The sequence below is a fragment of the Ambystoma mexicanum genome, chromosome 3p (genome assembly GCF_040938575.1).
Source record: "Ambystoma mexicanum isolate Mex_15411 chromosome 3p, UKY_AmexF1_1, whole genome shotgun sequence".
NCBI lineage: Eukaryota > Metazoa > Chordata > Amphibia > Caudata > Ambystomatidae > Ambystoma > Ambystoma mexicanum.
This window is the reverse complement of record NC_090925.1, coordinates 755,826,129-755,845,098: the sequence shown is the minus strand read 5'-3', so window position 1 is coordinate 755,845,098 and position 18,970 is coordinate 755,826,129. Positions and strand designations below refer to the sequence as shown.

Below are 18,970 nucleotides of genomic sequence, written 5' to 3'. Positions count from 1 at the left end.
TTTGACTGTAATTCATTAGGAATGGCTGAGCGTTTAGGAATGGATGAGCGTTTAGGAATGGCTGAGCGTTTAGGAATGGTTCAGGGTTTGGTGTCTTCTTTCAGATCAGCTTTCCACACATTTGCCACTTGAGGGGAAAGTACTACCACAAAGGGTGAGGGAAGTGTTTTGGTGTTATGTTTATGAAAAGGAAGTAACCTACCCCTTTTCTTCTATTACAACTAAGGATTCCAAAGTGGGTAGGTGCTTGGATCAGTCAATGTATATTGGGGTAATTGTAGAGTCATATCAAGTACTGTGAAGGACCTACCTGTTCCGCCCGCAGGCCTGCAATGCTAAGGAGCTGTGTGTCGCGTGCACCAGGATCCGGTGAGCTCACTTTCCTGTTGCAGCATGCATAGTCAGACCCTTGAGGCAAATGGACAAGGCAGTCCTCTGGCATATGCTGAAACAGCCTGTAGTACTGAGTGTGTATTCGTTGGCACCTTAAATCCTCTTTCTGTGTCACGTGTTGTAACCGTGAGGTGCTGCGGGAAAAAAAGCAATCTTCATGCCCTTTTCTCAATCTTGTTGCACAAAATCATTACAATACTACAAATGGATGGAGGAGACAGAGGCATGGTGTTTGGGTACGGATAGAACTGATATCCAAAGGAACCGGACAGGGAAACATTGGTGCCCCTGGTTTCCTCTGCTTGCGGTCAGTGTTGGAAATGGTAGCGGGGGGGGGTTTACTCTGGGAACCTGCTCCCTCTCCCCCCAGTTAGGTGGGGGGGGTGAGGGCTGGTGGGCTGAGCCCCAGACCAAGTCGAGCAGCACCCTATCTCTTCATGGAACCTGATCCTGGCAATTTGATAGCATTGTGGGAACATAAGAATTACCACATTTTTACATTTCAAATAGATCTGCGATAGTTAATCAGCATACACCCTTATGATGAAGTAATGGAAATTGGGCTTTTTGCCCCAATACCCACCTCAACAAAAAAAAATGTCTTGTAAATCGCTAGACCTATATACCCATTTGGACAGCTTGCTTACAGGATGTGAGGCTTGGGTTGTTTCTGGAGGGATCTCATAAGTTGAACAGCCCTGCTTGTGGCTGTGAGCTCCCGAGAGCAGATTTAGGGAACTGCTGAGCTAGATTAGGGTTTGGGCCTTGAGACGGAACACCGCTCCGGCAAGACACACTTTGCTGGAACACAGTTCCATCTTGTTCTGCCCCATTTCCTGCCTTGCTTGTGACTGGTTCTGGTTATGTCCTGTGTACTCAACCCTCTTTGGGATCCTTTCTCTGCAGTGGTGGGAATGGCATGGCACTAGTTTTCACCCTTGTGTCCGAAGTGTACGATGCCGTATTTCTAAGGGTAATTGGATGTTTTATTTGATCAATATAGAAATCTAGCTGGTCCTAATTTATATGGTCTGGTAAGCACTGTATTCTATTGCATGGTGCTAAATCTCACAACTCCTACAATGCACCAGCCTTCTAGGTCTAGTTTTTCCACATCAGTTAGCGTAAGCAGAGGACTGGGCAGGAAGCAAACTTGCCTAGTACCCATCTTTGAAGGTATCTAGAGCTCATTTATTGTTGCAGCCAGTTAAATCCTGCCACTGGTGGCAGAGGGTGGGGTTGAGTGAAACCTCGGCAAAGACCTACTGCACATGAAAATAAAGTCCACACACAAGCAAACCATTTAGCGATGGATCGGATCAGGGTTCTGGGTGAATGTGTGCCTCTTATAGTGCTGGTTAAACATCCGGGTGAACTGTGTTGAACCGAGTGCCTGTGGGCACAGCCTTGCGACTGAATAGTTTATTGTGGTCCCGTTAGCCTGGCAGGCAGCGGAAACAAATGGCGGGCAGGCAATGGCTATACTGAGGGTAACTATAGCAACCAGCATGCACCGTAGAATGCCCTCTGTGTAGCCGGTGACTCCTGACCTCTTGGTGGCAGAGCCTCAATGCCTGCCTATGTGGGCTGCACGGGCTGGGGGGAGGAGGGGGGGTCAGTATTCTCTTATTCATCGGCCAGTGCCCCCACGCTCTTGGGCGTGGCCTCCCAGCAGATTCAGCTGGGCTCTGAGAGGGAGTGACTTTAAAACCTAGCTCAAGAAACTGGAGCTCAAAGTAGTGACATTAGCACAAGAGTCACCCGGCTTTTGCCCAAACACGCCTCCCTCTGCCCCCCTCCGCCCCCCTCCAAGTGGTATGTACGACTGCTGAGCCGGTAGAGTCTTTATACAATATTTTCATTCGAGAAATTGGTAATTATTCAGTTGGGTATGAGCTAGTGGAATGACTAGCAACGTTTGAACTTGGTTGCAACGTGCGCAGGGTAATTACAAACGGAGAGAGGGGGCAGCTGCTGGCTTGTAGAATGAATGGTACCTTACTGGGAAGTATACAGTATAGCCCATAGTGATGCCATGTGAATATTTAAAAAAGGAAAACTGCAGAGAAGACGGTATTGGAGGAAATAGGGTGGGAGGGTGGGGGGTGCTTGGACAATAAAGATAGTTTTAGGAAGGCACCTGGACCTAGATGTACATTGGGAACATTCCAGGGTCTTTGTTTCCCAGAGCTGTTGCCTATAGCTAGCCAGATTAGTGACTTACACCTAGTAGCTGCCCTTAATCACTGAGTGGCGGGTTACACGTAGCCTCACATAGGAGGTAGAGCAGACTGCGCAAACCACAGGATCTATTTAAGCATAATCCTCTTAAAATGTAATGGCCACTAAAGAGCCCCAATTGGAAAGATCCCACAGTGCCGGCCAACTGACCCGTTCTAGAGGGCAGGGTGTGAAATTGCAGGGAGCTTTTTAGCTCCTGCTTGGGGAAGCCTGGTTAGCTTGAAACCAACAGTTACCAGAAGCAACTTTTGACTCCCCAGGCCAACTGCCTGCATACAAACATACATATATTAACTGAGTAGGTGTATAACAGGGATTACGGCAAATAAAGGACACATCTAGGGGTCATTTAAAGCAGAATGGAACATACATAATGGGCAAAAATGTAGTGTTTTGGATCGCATGCGCAGGTTCATTTTGTGGCACGCCTGTAATAGCTCCTGCCTACCAGGCGCTGCTTTTAGCTCCTGCTCATCAAATCTAAATTACCGACCCCTGAGAGGGGCTGAGCAGAACACTCAGACCAAAAACCTGGAATTGTTGGAAGAAGTGTCCAAGGTCTTAAACAGACGTCGTTAATTTAAAACTATCTTGCACTTGTTGGTGGCGCTCGCTGGCCGTTTCTTGGTGGTTTTTGTGTAGCGCGGCCAGGACACCTTGGTCCATGCTGCCATTGGTCTGGTGCTCCGGTGACTCCCTTTCTAACGACACACTGGGTTGCGAAGGAGGGGAGCACGTGTCACCACACTTGTTCACGCTTTGTTGAGATAAGAAAATAATGCTTTATTTGTTCAGGCTTCCTTTGCATAAGGAAGGTGCAATCATTTAAACCTTGCAGACTAGCAGGAGAGGGAGACTAAGACTCGCCCGGCCTCTCTTCGGTCCACACGCATTACGTCATTGTGTGAGGACGCCAGTGGGAGCTTGAGAGGACTCTTGGAAGCCAGCCCACGCACCGCTGCTCAGAATCCCGCGCTTTTGTTTATTGAATTGAGAAACAGCTCTGAAAATCGTGCAACAACAAGGAAAGACGTGCACCTGGAATTTTCTTTAGATTAGTTGTATTTAGTTGAGCTAAGCATATTACCACACTACACCAATGTGTGCTTTGATTGGGAAGTAGGTGAGTGAACTGCTCGGCCTGTGTTGAGATAAATGTAAAGACATCTGTATACCTCTCAACTCGCACGCTTTTGGCTGGTGTCACCCACCCTGGAATCACTTTACTCGCCCGCCAAACCCGTTACACTCCAATGGGCTCTCACCCCTCACAAACAAAAATGGACCTTTTCACCCTCATGGGGGCACAAAAGGTTGAAAACTATGCCTCATGTGTGTGCAATTCAAATCCTACCAATCTATGAGGAGGAGTGAGGAGCTCCACCCTCCCTCAGAGGTAGATGGCAGTTAGTGCTCCCTCGGCATGTTTTGCCGTGGGAAGGAAGCCAGGCCTCCCTCAGCCTGTGTAAGAAGGGACTCTGGCTGTGCTCAGATTGGAAGGGTTCTTAGCATACCTCACACGTTTTGGCAGGTGTCGCCCACCACCTAATCATCTAACTCCCATGCCAAGCTCCTTACACGCCCATATATGTCAATGGGCTCTTAACCGTCAAAAACAAAAGATTAAGAGCGATGGTAGTCTGGGTGGAGTAGTTCCAGTATCCCATGTTTTGTGGAGGAGGGGCATGATCCTTTGGTCTTTTGATGCTGAAGAAGTAATCCTGGGTGGTGGCAAAAGGGAGCACTCTTCCTTGACGTCCAGCCCGGGCTTCAGAGAGCTTGTCAAATGTCTCACTTGGGAGAACTGATTTGCATTTAAACACTCATTAACATGGAAGCAAATGTGCAGAGGGCAACAGTCTTCCTAGACGATATTAATACCCCCTACGATGAAGACACAGGCCTAAGTGCTGAGCGACCCAGACCTGCAATGGTTAGCACTGCATTGTGAAACTAAATATCCTCTGAATTGGAGTGAAAGGTGCATCTAGCGAGCCGTCCAAAGAAGGCGAAATAGCTATTCTCCAGCATGGGGTCTGCCATGGATTCACATGCTCATGAATATTCCCCGTCGTCAGGCTGGGAATCCTCGGTATAGAAAAAAATCAGTTTGTTTCGTCTCTGATCTGTCTTTCTCAGTAGTAACCAATCACTGGTCTCTGGGTCATACTGCCCCCAGCCAATGACTGCCCTCTCCCTAAGCCCCTCCCCTGGCAGCCATCCTCAGATTTTTACCGCACGTTGAAGTGTTTGGAGTCCTCGTGCTTAGCTCTCGAGCTTTTGCTGCGTTTTTGGGCTTTTTTCCGGAGATTTTCTCATTTTTTCGGTTAAAAGAGCCTTAAGCTCCACCGTTTCTACTTCCGATCAACGGGGATCTGTTTCGGAGTTTTCTACGCCCCTCAAGGGTGAAGATTTCGTCGAGTTACGCTTTTGGAGGATTCCAGAAGTTCCGAGGCCTACCCTGGACATGGCCCAGGGGAAAGGGAGTTCGACGCCCAGGAAGCTATTCAGGACCTGCCCTGGATGCCGGCTTCAGAACATTTTCAAGGAGGACGAGCATTCGTTATGCCTCTGTCTCCATGAGGACAAGACGCACAAGGAAAAGGACTGCGCGTTTTGTGGAAACATGTCGGAGCGGACCATGAAGGATCGCCACCTCCGTCTCGCCAACTGGCTGGAAGGTAAGAGCCCGCCAGGCGAGAAGAAGAAGAAGTCTGAGCGGTCTTCTAAGTCCTGTGAGGGTGCTCCGGCGACGGGGGCCCAACAAAAGGCTAAGCACCGCGAGTCCGCTGGCACCGGGAGCGCCGAACGGTCGGGCTCCTTGGCTGCCAGGCAGGGCGCACCCTCCCCGGCGCCATCGACCACGAGCCAACGCTCTGGCTCAGGTAAGAGGAAGTCTGAGAACCTGGCGAAGCTTCTGGAGAGGCCCCGGTCGATCTCAAAGACTCCGGCAGAGGGGGAGCGAGGCTCGGACCCTCCCCCGAAGGTGAAGGCCCCGGGCGTACAGAAGGTGACGGCCGTGATTCACCCTGCTAGGACCTCGATTGAGGATGTCGCCGCGGCCCTGGCTCAGCCTGTGGAGGCTACACCAGTGGAGGCGCCCTCAGGTACCAGCGTCTCCCTGCAGCCGCGTAGGGAGTCGTCTTTCAGGCCCATCGAGAAGACCCCCACGAAGTCCTCGTTGGAAAAAGGGGGTGAGGGGGTGGTGGCCGTCGTGGATATGGACACGACCTCTAAAGAGGAGCTCATCCAGGTCGTGGAGGAGACTCAGCCCATCGGGAGGGATCCCGAAGAGGGCGACGGTGACGCAGACGAGGCTCCTCAAGAGCCCTCGCGCCCATCGTTTCTGACGCCGCAGGATACCTCGGCGGCCATTTTGTCAGCCATCCAGTCCTTATGCTCGGAGATAAGGACTAGGTTGCCCCTTCCCCCGACGGAGGAGCCTGAGCCAGACCCGACGGAGGATCCGGAGCCAGGACCTTCGGGGAGCCCACCGCCTAAGAGGACGACGACACATCCTAGGCCTCCTCTCCCGCCTCTGCGGCCTTCTCTGCCTTTCCCCCGGTCCACTACCCACGGGGATGATACAGGCATGGACACGACTACGGATGATGACGGAGGCGATGACGGGACGTGTCCCCCGTCGCCCCCTGCCCGGGCGTCCCCGCCGACGAGATTGGATCCTTCCATGCAATGATCTCCATGGCATCCAAGCTCTTCCAGCTCTGCCCCGAGGAAAAGGAGGGGTTCCTTTACCAGCGGCGCGAGGCTAAAAGGAAGACGGTCCTCGCCGTACTGCTTCTTGATGACATCTGGGATGAGGGGCTCGCCCTCCTCAAGAACCCTGCCACGGCTCCTGCGAAGAGGGACCGGTACGAGAAGAAGTACCGGGTCCCTGACGCTGCCCCCTTGTGCCTCAGAGCGCAACCTACCCCAGACTCGGTCATCTCGGCGGCGGCCAAGAAGAAAGAGGGGGGGGCATTGGCCTCGACTTCAACCTCCCCTCCGGACGGCGAGGGTAGGAAACTGGATGCGATGGGACGACGGGTCATCTCATCTGCAGCAACGACCATCAAGGCGGCCAACGCCCTGGCCATCGTAGCCCGCTACGACAGGGAGTTGTGGTTTAAGATCGCCCCTCTGTTGGACTTCCTTCCGGATGCCAAGAGGGCTGAGGCCCTGGAAATCTTGCAGGAAGGTGAGATTGCCTCGGACCACCCCATTACGGTGGCTACGGACATCGCCGACACCGGTTTCCGTCAGTTGGGCAACAGCGTTTGCCTGAGACGACGGGGATGGCTCAGGGCGACGGATTTCCGCCAGGACGTTCAGACCAAGGTTTTGGACATGCCCTTCGATGGGAACAACCTTTTTGGCAAGGTGGTTGATGAATCCCTTCAGGCGATCAAGACGGACATGGAGACGGCCCGTGCACTGGGGGTGCTCCAACAGCGAAGGCCGTCCTTTCGGAGCTCCGGAGGCAGACAGGGTGCCTCCAAGGGAGCCGGCAGCAGCTCCTCTACTTACCGTCAAGCGGCAAGGTCTTTGTCGCAGGAGGCCTACAGGGGACACGGCAAGTCAGGATTGAACCGTCCGTTGGGTCGGGCCCCGCCGAAGCACCCCGGTGGGAGGCCGGCTGACGAAGTTCATCGGAGTGTGGGAGTCCATCTCCACCGACCGTTGAGTGCTGGATGCCCTGGCCCTGGGGGCACGCCCTCGAGTTCCAGAAGAGGTGCCCCCGCATTCCTCCCGTGGCCAGGAAGGAAAATCACGGCCCTCAACTGCTGTTGGAAGTACGGGCGATGCTCAGGAAAGGTGCCATCGAGCTCGTCCCGAAGAGGCTTCGGGGCTCCGGAGTTTACTCAAGATACTTCCTCGTGAGGAAGAAGACAGGAGGATGGCGTCCCATCCTGGACCTGCGACGACTAAACAAATACATCAAGGCACAGAAGTTCCAGATGGTCACCCTCCAGCACGTGCTGGGACAGCTGGAGGAGGGCGATTTCCTGTCGTCGTCGGATTTGGAGGATGCTTACTTCCACATCCCTATTCTAAAGAGGCACCGAAAGTTCCTCAGGTTCGTGGTCAAATGGCGGCACTACCAGTTCAAGGCCCTCCCGTTCGGATTAAAATCGGCGCCCAGGATGTTCACCAAGTGCCTAGCACCGGTGGCGGCGCGGCTGCGCCTGCAGGGGATCCACGTCTACCCCTACCTGGACGACTGGCTCTTACGGGCAAGGACAAGGGAGCTCGCCGTGGAACACACTGCAAAGTCCGTCCAGCTGCTCACGGACCTGGGGTTCTCAATCAACTTTCCAAAATCCCACCTGGTCCCGTCGCAAGTCGACCTGTTTCTGGGAGCACGGCTCGACACAGTGGCGCGGCGGGCCTCACTGTCGGAGGAAAGGATAAGGACCATCCTAGGAAAGGTGCAACGTCTACTGGCCACGGACGTGGCCAAAGTGAGGTCTATCAAGTCCCTCCTCGGAATGATGTCCTCCTGCATTTATCTGGTGCCCCATTGTAGACTTTGGATGCGGCCCTTGCAAGAATTCCTCGACGCCCACTGGATCCAGACGACGGGCAGCTTCGAGGACAGGATCTCGCTCGACGAAACGTTCCGTCAGGCGATACGATGGTGGGGTGTCCGCGCTCATCTGACAGCGGGAACAGGCTTCCTAGCCCCGGCCCACCAGGTGACGGTGACGACGGATGCCTCCCTGGAAGGGGTGGGGAGCGCACATCGGGGGCCTCCACGCGAGAGGCCTTTGGTGCTCGGAGGAGAAGACTCTCCACATCAACATCTTGGAGCTCCGCGCAGTGTTCTGGGCCCTCAGGTCCTTCCTTCCGTCCCTCAAGGGCAAGGTGGTGAGGATCTTCACCGACAACACCACCACAATGTTTTACATTCGGAAGCAGGGCGGAACCAGATCCCCTGCCCTGTCCAAGGAAGCACAGGATCTGTGGCATTGGGCCATCGCACAAGGGATGTTTCTGGTACCCTTTCATCTGGCAGGGATAAAAAACACCATCGCCGACTCACTCAGCAGGGAGCTGTGCTCGTGCCACGAGTGGGAACTGCGCCAGGATCAAGTGGACCGACTCTTCCGACGATGGGGCGAACCCCAGATCGATCTCTTCGCGACAGCGGCGAACTCCAAGTGCCGGAGGTTCGCCAGCAGGTTTCCCCAACCGAGGAGCATGGGCGATGCTTTCTCGTTCCCCTGGGACGGCCTGTTCCTTTATGCATTCCCGCCGTTGCCGTTGCTACTCCGGCTCGTCAACCAGCTCAAGAGGTCCCGGTGCAGGATGATCCTCGTCGCACCGGCGTGGCCGAGGCAGATCTGGTTCCCAGACCTTCTGGACTTGTCAGCGTCCACACCAGTCAAGCTACCGACGGACGCGGATCTTCTCTCCATAGAAGGAGGCGCCATTCTTCATCATGAACCAGAGTTGCTGAACTTGCAGGACTGGCTCCTGCAGCACTAGAGTTTGGAGGATACGACATCCCGGCCGACTGCAGAGAGGTTCTTGCAAAGGCCAGGGCATCCTCAACTTTCAAGTGCGACGGACACAAATGGAAGAGGTTCTCGGTCTGGTGCCGAGCACAGAAGATTAACCCTCTGCGGATTACGACCCCTCAAGTATTGCCGTACCTACTGTCTTTGGCCAAGGCTGGCCTATCTCACGCCTCCATCAAGGTGCATCTGGCTGCCGTCTCACGTTACACCAGAACTACAGGACGGGCGTCCTTGTGGTCTCATCGTCTGGTGAAGGAATTTATGAAAGGACTGTCCCGATCATTCCCGCCGGTGAAGGCCCCTGCCCCGGCGTGGGAGCTCAACGTGGTACTAACTAGGCTCATGAGGGCCCCATTCGAGCCTATGCATTCAGTGCCGTTGAAGTTTCTGGCGTGGAAGACAGCATTCCTCGTGGCCATCACCTCTGCACGACGAGTGGGAGAGACCCAGGCCCTGTCTTGCAAGCCTCCATACTTGACTTTTCACGACACGAGGGTGGTGCTGAGGACGCACCCCTCCTTCATGCCCAAGGTGCCGTCGGACTTCCACCTCAATGAGCCCTTGGTGTTGCCAGTTTTCTTCCCGTCGCCTTCGTCGCCGGCTGAGAGGACTCTGCACTCGCTAGATGTGGCTAGAGCGCTGAAGTTCTACGTGGACCACACGAAGAGTTTCCGGAAGACATCACAGCTGTTTGTGAACTTTGGACCTGTGAATCAAGGGAAGGCTCTCTCGAAGACTTCCATTTCCAGATGGCTCTCCGGCTGCATCATGCACTGTCACCGGTTAGCAAACCGACCGCTGCCCGGCCGTCCGAGAGCCCATTCGACCAGAGCGATCGCTGCTACTACGGCGTTCCTGTCTGGTGTGCCCCTGCGCGACATCTGCAGGGCTGCTACGTGGAGGTCGATGCACACCTTCACCAGATTCTACTGCGTCGACCGGGATTCCAGGGAGGAGTCCAGAGTCGGCCAGGCAGTGCTGCGCAACCTGTTCGCCTAAGGTGAGCCTGGTGAGGAGGTAAGAGTTGCTTAATGTTGAGTTGTTGTATTGCTTGATATTGAGCCTTGTGCCACCTCCCGTGGTTGTGCATGTGTATACTGCTATGTATTCTTAAATTCATGAGCATGTGAATCCATGCCAGACCCCATGCTGGAGAAGGAACAAGTTACTTACCTGTAACTGTTGTTCTCCAGCATGGGTCTGGCATGGATTCACATGCGAACCCTCCCGCCTACCCCTCTGCGGCTCTTCACTTGGTCATACTGCCACTTCACGTGCTACCAAATCTGAGGATGGCTGCCAGGGGAAGGGCTTAGGGAGAGGGCAGTCATTGGCTGGGGGCAGTATGACCCAGAGACCAGTGATTGGTTACTACTGAGAAAGACAGATCAGAGACGAAACTGATACTGATTTTTTCTATACCGAGGATTCCCGGCCTGACGACGGGGAATATTCATGAGCATGTGAATCCATGCCAGACCCATGCTGGAGAACAACAGTTACAGGTAAGTAACTTGTTCCTTCAGCCTCCTGTGCTCAGAGGAGAGGGTAGGGGTCAACGGCACAATAGGTCATTGGCCCCACTTGGGACCAGCTTTTGAGAATGTGCTCCAGTGCCCCAAAAATTGAGGTTGGCTACGTCCCTGTCAAAATTGGATGTGGGTGCCATTTTTTTCTTCTCTTCATCTAAGCATGTTTGTGATTGTGCCCATTTCCCAATGAGTGCTGGAAAGTGCGGTCCCTCGGATTTGATGAGGAAGGGGACCAGAACTCTCTAACTCTGTGTTATGGTGGCCATTGAGTTGAAGCCTTTCATGGCCCATATTTGAGGATGGTGGCACAGCTTCCCTCAGTCTCTGTTTGTCGCGGAATTGTCACCAGGGTTGGGAAAGCAGTGGGTAGGACTAGAATTGAACGTTGGTATTTTTTATTTTTCACCTTCATATTTTCTCTTTTCCCCCCTAGGTTAAGACCTCCAGATTCCAGCGCACACTTCTCCGTGGAGGAAGGATCTTCACGTGATGGGGAATTCAAATGTGAGATCAGCGCCTGGAACCCCGACAGGTAATGATGGCCTTCTTCCTTGCCCTAGTGCCACTCCTCGACTGTATGCCCCCACAAGAGCAGAGCATATCCAGCTCCTTCAAGCTAATAACATTACCAACACCATCTCCACACGGTGCCCCTAATCCTGGCACCCCTTGACACCTGCCTGTCTATCTCTGATCACCTGCCCACTTCGTTTATTACAGGAAGTCTCCAGTTGTTGGCTATGTCTATGCTTCCTCCTAATGGCTGGCAGCCCCCTTATAGGGTACAATCTTTGAGGCAGAAGGCATGTTGTGTCAGTGGAACTTGGCACCACTGGAGACTTGTCGGGTGGCTAGCATTGGGGAGTCGGTCGGCTGAATTGGTATCACAGTGGGCTCAGCCATCCATGCAGGGCAGGCAACATTTTGGTATCAACCGAGGCCATTTGACACCAACAATTTCCCAGAACTCAGGTTAAATGTCTATGGGAGTCTTGAAGGCCTGCACCCAACAGTGGGGAGGACCAACTGCAGGAGACCTGCCAGCAGACCAGAAATGGGCGACCACGATCATATACAATCAGGTCATGTGTCTGTGCCATCCCGTCTCGCTTTTCAAGTTCCTCTGCTACACCTGTGTTTTCTGCTACACCTGTGTTTTCTTTTTTTTTATTTGTGTATTATCTGTCCATAAATCTCGTCTACAAATGTAAGGCAGTCGTCCTTGTCGTTGAACACTAGGTGTGCATGTACAAGGTTTCTTGCTGAAGCTGACCTCCATATCCAAATATCAGAAAAATACCCCAAGTATGTGTGAATCCGACGAATATTGCAGCATTGGCACCTTTTAGTCATGTGACTCTCGATATTGAATGGCCCACAGTTCTCGAAGTCGAGTTTACTTCAGCGGGGGCGAATTTCCTGCAGACTATAGTGCTGGTCACTGCCTGTGTTGTATTATAGGGTGACCTTCCTCCTCCCGCCTCATTTCCTCATGTGTTGATTGACGGCAGTCTACTCCAATCAGTGGGATGGAGGCTGCTTCGTCCCCTGTTGAGTAGAAGAAGTAGAGAGCGTTTCTTTGTTTGGGAGGGTGGTCTCCTCCCCCAATCTGCCTTCATGTTTATCTGGAATTACAATTGTGGCGCAAATGAAAATTAGGACTTATCGCGCAAGGCTTCCGCTTTGGCGCAGGGTGGTTTGTTTTGGGGGATGGGGGGTGTATGCCGCCTTTGCACAGCGAAATTGTGAAACATAGGAACAACTCAGCTGTAAGTGGATGCTGTACACTGCTACTGCTGTGCCTCTTGGAGACGAAGTTGCTTTCAGATCCAACGTGTGCCTCTTAAGCTCTGCTATGGGGGCAAGGAGAGGCATAGCTCTCAACCATTTTTGTCGCAAAGGCGGGTGACAGCACCCGATTTTATTTTTGGTGGGTGAGAGGCCCATTGAAACGAATGGGCGTGCAGGAGGCTTGGGGAGGGGGAGTCAGCTGTTTACAAGGCGGTTGACACCCGCCAAAAGCGTGTGAGTTGAGAGCTATGAGAGGAGAGCAGAGCAGTCACTAGAGGATGCAATGTTTCTATTTAATCCTCTGAGCGGGAGGAAGGTGGTGCAGGAGCATCAGATGGCCATGAGGTGCCACCACTTGGGTCTAACAGCAGCTTGCACTCAGTGGCAGCTCGTCCATAAGGAGGAGGGCGCGGAACTGCCACCCATTCTGAATGAGCCTAGTCTGCAGTGGTCCGAGTGTACGAAAGGATGTAGTGGAACTATTTTCCCTGCTGGCCTGCCCCGCTCCCCACAAACACATCTCCACGCCACCACACCACCCCTAAACAAATGCCTGTGCTGTTTAAGGGAACGTTTAGTGAAGTGCAATTTTCAACTTCTCCCTACATTTTTTTTATTTTAAAACAAAACTTTTCCGGAACGGTTTCTTTTTCAAATCAAAATATAGGAACTGTAAAACTTAATTTTTAAAAACTTAGTGGAGCACTGCTACCCACTTCGACCGCTGCTAGTCAGTCCACTGAAAACACTCCACGCTCCCTCAGCTACAGCTAGCAGCTATGGGAGCGCTTCCTGGGCTGGCTTTACCTGTCAAAGGGAAACGCTGTTCCTCAGGGATCATGCTCAATGAGCTATGCAAGGACAGGGGCCTTTTGCTGATTTGGCAGCCAGTCTGGCTTTATTTTCCTAAAGTGGAATGGCATTTTTGACTGGATATCAACGGCAAAGCAAACCGTGTTCTTACATGGCGAGACTGACATACATTGGTGTAGCCAATCTGGACATGTTTTCTTATTGTGGTGTTGCATTTTTAGTGGCAAGGTGAGCAGGAGAATTTCTTTTTTTCACATACATATTGGCAGAGCCAGCATGGGCATGAGGCACTGAACTGGCTGACCTCCTTCCTCACTGACCGTCCCTCCCATGTTATCCTGGGCTCTTTCTCCCATCTCTATCTCCACCTGTGGCATTCCACAGGGCCCCAACCTTTCTCCCTGGCTCTTTAACGTCTATCTTGCTCCACTTGTACACCTAATTTCCACTTTCCCCACTTACTTCCAATATTATGCAGATGACACACAACTCTTCTTCAAACTTCTCTTATCCTCTCCTTACTTCCTCCATCATTCCTGACTGCCTATCTGCCATCCAGTCCTGGTGTCCCTCCAATGATCTCTGCCTCAACGCCAACAAGACTGAGATCCTTCCCATTGGGACTCCTGTTCCCTCTTTCTTCCCTTCACTCTGGCCACCCTCTAAGGTCTTTCCCCCTTCTCCTTCATCTGAAGCCAGAAACATTGGAGTTATCTTTGACTCCTCTTTCTTCCTCCCTCACATCCAGGACCTTGCCAAGAAGGCTCACTTTCAATTCCACCTTCTCAAAGGAATCCTTCCTTTCCTCACTTCCCCCCAGAAGTTCAATGTCTCAAGAGCTCGGGTACTCTTAACAGCCTCTTCCTTAATCTACCCTCTTCCTCTCTACGCTCCCTCCATCTTATCTAGAATAGGGCTGCAAGGTTTATCCCTGGCCTCAAGCCCAGGTACTGCATCTCCAGCGCTAAAATCTCTCCACTGGCTCCCGGTTGCTGCAAGGATCAAATTAAAACCCCTCTGCATCATCCATAAGGCTGTCTGGGGCCAGGGAACACGCTGTCTATAACTGGCTCACACCAAATACTCTCCCCCCAGATCTTTACACTCCTCCTGTTCCAGCTCTCTGCGTGTCAAGTGGTTCTCTAAACAGCGGGCTGGTGGCCAATCTCTTTCTTTGACTGGCTCCCTTCTCTGGAACAGCCTCCCCCCCTTCCACTCCATCTTGAGCCTGATCTCCTCACATTCCGGAAGCTCCTCAAGACTTTCCTTTTCACCTCCTCCTTCCCCCTCTCCCTCCCTGGCTGAACCCCACAGTCGCTGAGATTGGTGACCCAGAGCCCTTATGTGTCCTTCTGGGTCCAGACCCCCACCCACCTATCGCCTTCAGTCTCCGCCCACTCCCAGCACTTGCCTTTGGCTGCCCACTGGCCTGTGTTGTCTCACAGGCATTCACTTATTGTATTTGCTGTTAACCACTCTTACCAAGTGATCTCTGCTAGGCACTTAACTGCTTGTAACCTACTCCCTAGCACTTCCCTCTGTGGAATTGCTAGCACTTACTCCCCTCCCTTGCCTCTTCTCACTCTCTGCACTTGCATGTTCTGAATGCTCACAAGGCCTAGTAGGGCTGCCTCTTTCTTTCTCTTCATTGTTATTATATTTGTCTTTCATTCCCATGTTCCCTCCCCGTTGCTCTGTGGGCGTACAATTTACTTGATGTATAAGCGCCTTACAAATGCACAATAAATATATATATATATATTTATATTTTTTTATCGGAATACTGGCATAGACTGTTACATCCACCATGGAAATGTATGGGCACAGACATCCTGAATTTTTTTTTTTATACTGGCATATATTGTGGGGAAAAAGCATCATGAAAATGCATAGGAAAATTGCTCCTGCACACTGTTTGTCACTTGCATCTATTGGAAAGCAGAGTCGACCACTGGAACGAAAGAACCGAAGACCAGCTGAACGAAGAGGACTGCTGCAACTCCTGGACGACCGGTGAAGCCCTGCTGCCGGTCTGAATTGCCTGAAACTCCATCGACAGAGAAGCCCTTCAAGGTTAACTTCTTCCCTTGAGTTTGATGGGAACAACCAACCTGTAAGCTGCCTGGACACCGTCCCCTCCTGTTCAAATTTTCTTCAGAGTGCTGTTGAAAACTGGATAGCCAGTGGGAAGGATACCAGTTTGTGGTCTTTAAGGCACTCGCACCTTAAACCGATGTTTTGCCAAGCTTGTGGCCTCTTCCCTGGGCAGTGCAGGAACCTCCCGACTTCCTCCTTGTCCCCACGAATGAAGCTCACGAACAGCGAGATCTGCTTGAACTGCCAGGAATAACTGCCTCAGCTAAAACTCTTTTCATTTTAAAGGTACTTGTGCAAACGCAGTCCGGAAATCTTTTCGGCCACTGAGAAGGTTTGTGAAACTTTCCCGGCTTCGAAGGCTTGTCCTTCCCTAAACATTCGTCTAACTTTTCGCCTGGCCAAATTCTTCTAAAATCTGCGGTGAAGACTTAACCGTTTACTACCAGAACTGTGCTATCCTATACAAAGACTCTGAACCATTGACTTTGTCCAGGCCTATGAACTGAATTGCTGGTTGTAGTTTACTGAAACCCGTTGCCCTGCCTAGGCAAGTATTTGTGCTATTGATTCTTATAACCTTGTCTTTTTACCCCTTTTTAAAGTTTCTGAAGTGCCATTTTGCTCCCACTCCAGGGGAGCTGAACTTGTTCAGTAACTTATTGGTTGTGTATTTGTATTGCATTAGTATTTGATATTGAGCTGCTCTTGCTAGTGTAATGTTTTCAAACTGACTGTGTAAATAAATGTATATTCTTTTACCAAGAAACCTTGAGTACGTGTATATTTGAATCAGTGTATTTGTTGGTCCTTTGTGTAACTTGTTCTACTGCTCACTCAACTCTTGAGATAGGTCTGGCTGCTCAGCCACTGCTACCAGATAACTGTGTAGAACAGGCTTGTACCAAAGGTGAAATTGTACTGACACTTGTAGTCTTAATTGCATGTAGTGTTCCCAAAGGGTACTGCATGTGATTCTGCTTAACCAGCACATTGGCACACTTTTTTGGCACATTTTAGCAGCATGAGAATTCCAATTGGCAGAAGAATGTTCAGTACTATGTGAATCTTGTATGTTGCTATTTGTACTGGTATACATTGCTGTTTCCCAATTGCATTATGAGAATAGAAATGCAATTGTTGGAGGAATGCCCAGTATAATTTGAATCTCGAAAGCATGTATTTGCATTGCCACACATTAAATGTGGTCTACTTTGAAAAGTGAAATTATCTGCAATATTACTTTTTGTATACAGCGTGTATTTGTGGAACTATTGTATGGCTTGTTTAAAGTAGCCTCCCATAATCCCAAGTATTAAAGACTTGTGGCGCTCTCTATGACGACATTTCTGTATTGTCACTTCGATATCAATACATTTGCAAATCGGGGTACACTGCCTGTATTTTTGCGTAACGCGTCTCGCAAATCCAGAAACCACCTAAGGTCGTACGTTTCTTTGCATTGGATATAAACCTATATGAATGGACATTAAACAGTTGGGCTAATTGGGTTTCAGTCCCCCCAGGTCCCTCAAAATATTCTGGGCAGTGGTAGAAGTGCACCACAAAAAGTAGTGGAACTGTGGTCTCGGCAGGGCAGAGGGTAGGTGGAAGCATAGTGCAACACGTGACAAGGTGTTGCAGCTGGGGCATTGCAATAGTCTAAGTGACAAGTAACTAAGGCTCCTATTACAACTTAACATTTGCACAGGGGCACGAATGGACAAATCCTCTGTATAGAATGGTGAATGTGGTCCTAAAAAGTAGAGGAATGGTAAACGGAACAAAATTGAAGTAGTGGACACTGATCCTGACGGTTCCCGCTCACTTCGATCACTGATTCTGGGCTATACGTATGGGGCCTGCTGACCTTCGGAGGAGTCCTGGGCAGGACGAAAAGCCGAAGAGTCTGAGTTTGCGTAATTACTTTCTTTATGTTCTAAGCAGTGCTGATTTTAGGAGTGAATTGTCAGCCAACTGGCACTGCAATGGGGCATTTCCAACTGAAAGACCCCACCCCCCATAGCTTCCATTAACTATAAATGATGTGTCTGCTTCCAAGACAAACGGGCCTGCTTTACAAAAGCGTTTTTAAATGGGGAAAACGCTTTGTAAATCGGGCCCAATGTGTGTAAAACAGAAAAGCTACTTTTTAATGATTACCTTATACCTATGATGTTCACTAACTTAACATCCAAAAAAAAGGTTTTATTTTATGTGGATATCAAATGCTCTTAAGATCATAGATACAGCTAGTTTGCAGGTAATGGCATATGCCAGGTGACCTTTTTTCACAATTTCTTTTACATGGGTGGGTGTGTCTGATATGACGAAGCATAATAAGCATGTGTAAAATGTATATGTACAAGTTCTACGCATGTTTTTTTTGCTCTGCCATATTTTCATGTATGTGTATGGCGGAGAAGGGGCATGGAACTAAATTGCCTTTTCTGCAAACTCCATCCTCTGCCATACAAAGGCACAGCCATTTAAGTCTGCATGAGATTTTCATGCTGGCGCAAATGCTTTGGATTTTAATGACACCCAACAGCTTTTTATGCCAGCTAAAAGCAGGCAGATTCCAAAATAATCCATTGCAAACACTGCCTGCCACACATAAATAGCAAGTGGCACTACTCACTTGCACTACAAAGTGAACAAACTAAGGCGTACAGGCAATGACGCTGAAATGTGCACCTTTGTTTTGCCATTCATATTGGAAACGACTAAAATTGCATACAGGAGAGCTGTTTACACATAAGAGCAAACGTGGCAGGTCCCCTCCATGCAATTTAACATTTTTTAAATAAAAGGACCCTCTGTATTTTTTTTAAATGCTGAAAGCATACCGCTTTGCATTCATTCCTTTGGGAAAACGGGTATGGGGCACCATACAAGTGAATTTGCCCCGCAACACAGTCTCTGAAGGTAGCGCCTGCTACACGTTACACCGCCCCCCACCCCCCAAAGGTTTTGGTTTAGTTGCGCCCCTTCCCATATGCTACGTTGTGCTGTTATGTTAGCGCATGAGAACAGTAACACATCCTAAATAAGCGAGGTCTTTGTTTGGTCGAGTCCTCACTTTCAGCAAGATCCTCATGTCGGCTGTGGAAAACCTTGGCAGTGCCTCACAAGGCCATTCATACCAGTTCCTCCTCTCTGACAAATGCTCCCCCCCCTTCCCCACACACACACACATCCTTCCGCCCCTCTTATCCCCCTTCTCCTCCTGCCTGGTTCACAAATGCACACTGCCTCTGCTGCCTCGCCCTCACGCTCTGCTGTCTTCCCATATCAGCTGCTCTATAAATATTAGACCCCAGGAAGCCAGCGTCCTTGGGCTGTCGCGCCTAGATAGCAGAGCGCCTATTAGTCGGCCTTCTCCCCGCCTTCCCTGGCTGTTCGTGGTCTACCCACAGCTGACAGGAGACTGGGTCTGCTCCCAGTGCCCCTTACTGCATGCCCCTCCTCCTCCATTTTCATGGTAGTGATTCATAAACCACTGAAAAGATGAGTGACTAATTAGTGACTAGTTGGGCTGAGGGTAACGGCAGTCCCATTTGAGTGGATTTGATGCCACAGTAG

At 50.8% G+C, this 18,970-nt stretch overlaps 1 protein-coding gene across 2 annotated transcripts in view; it reads left to right on the top strand.

Annotated features, from left to right (window-relative positions):
* The window catches only part of LOC138580810 (cytospin-A-like), a 437,746-nt gene that overhangs the window by 149,044 nt on the left and 269,732 nt on the right, over positions 1-18,970 (top strand). For both annotated transcript variants that reach the window (XM_069651662.1, XM_069651663.1), the window contains exon 2: positions 11,121-11,219. In XM_069651662.1, coding sequence (XP_069507763.1) covers positions 11,177-11,219 — 43 coding nt within the window. In that variant the 5' untranslated portion in view covers positions 11,121-11,176. The remainder of the gene's footprint in view (positions 1-11,120; positions 11,220-18,970) is intronic.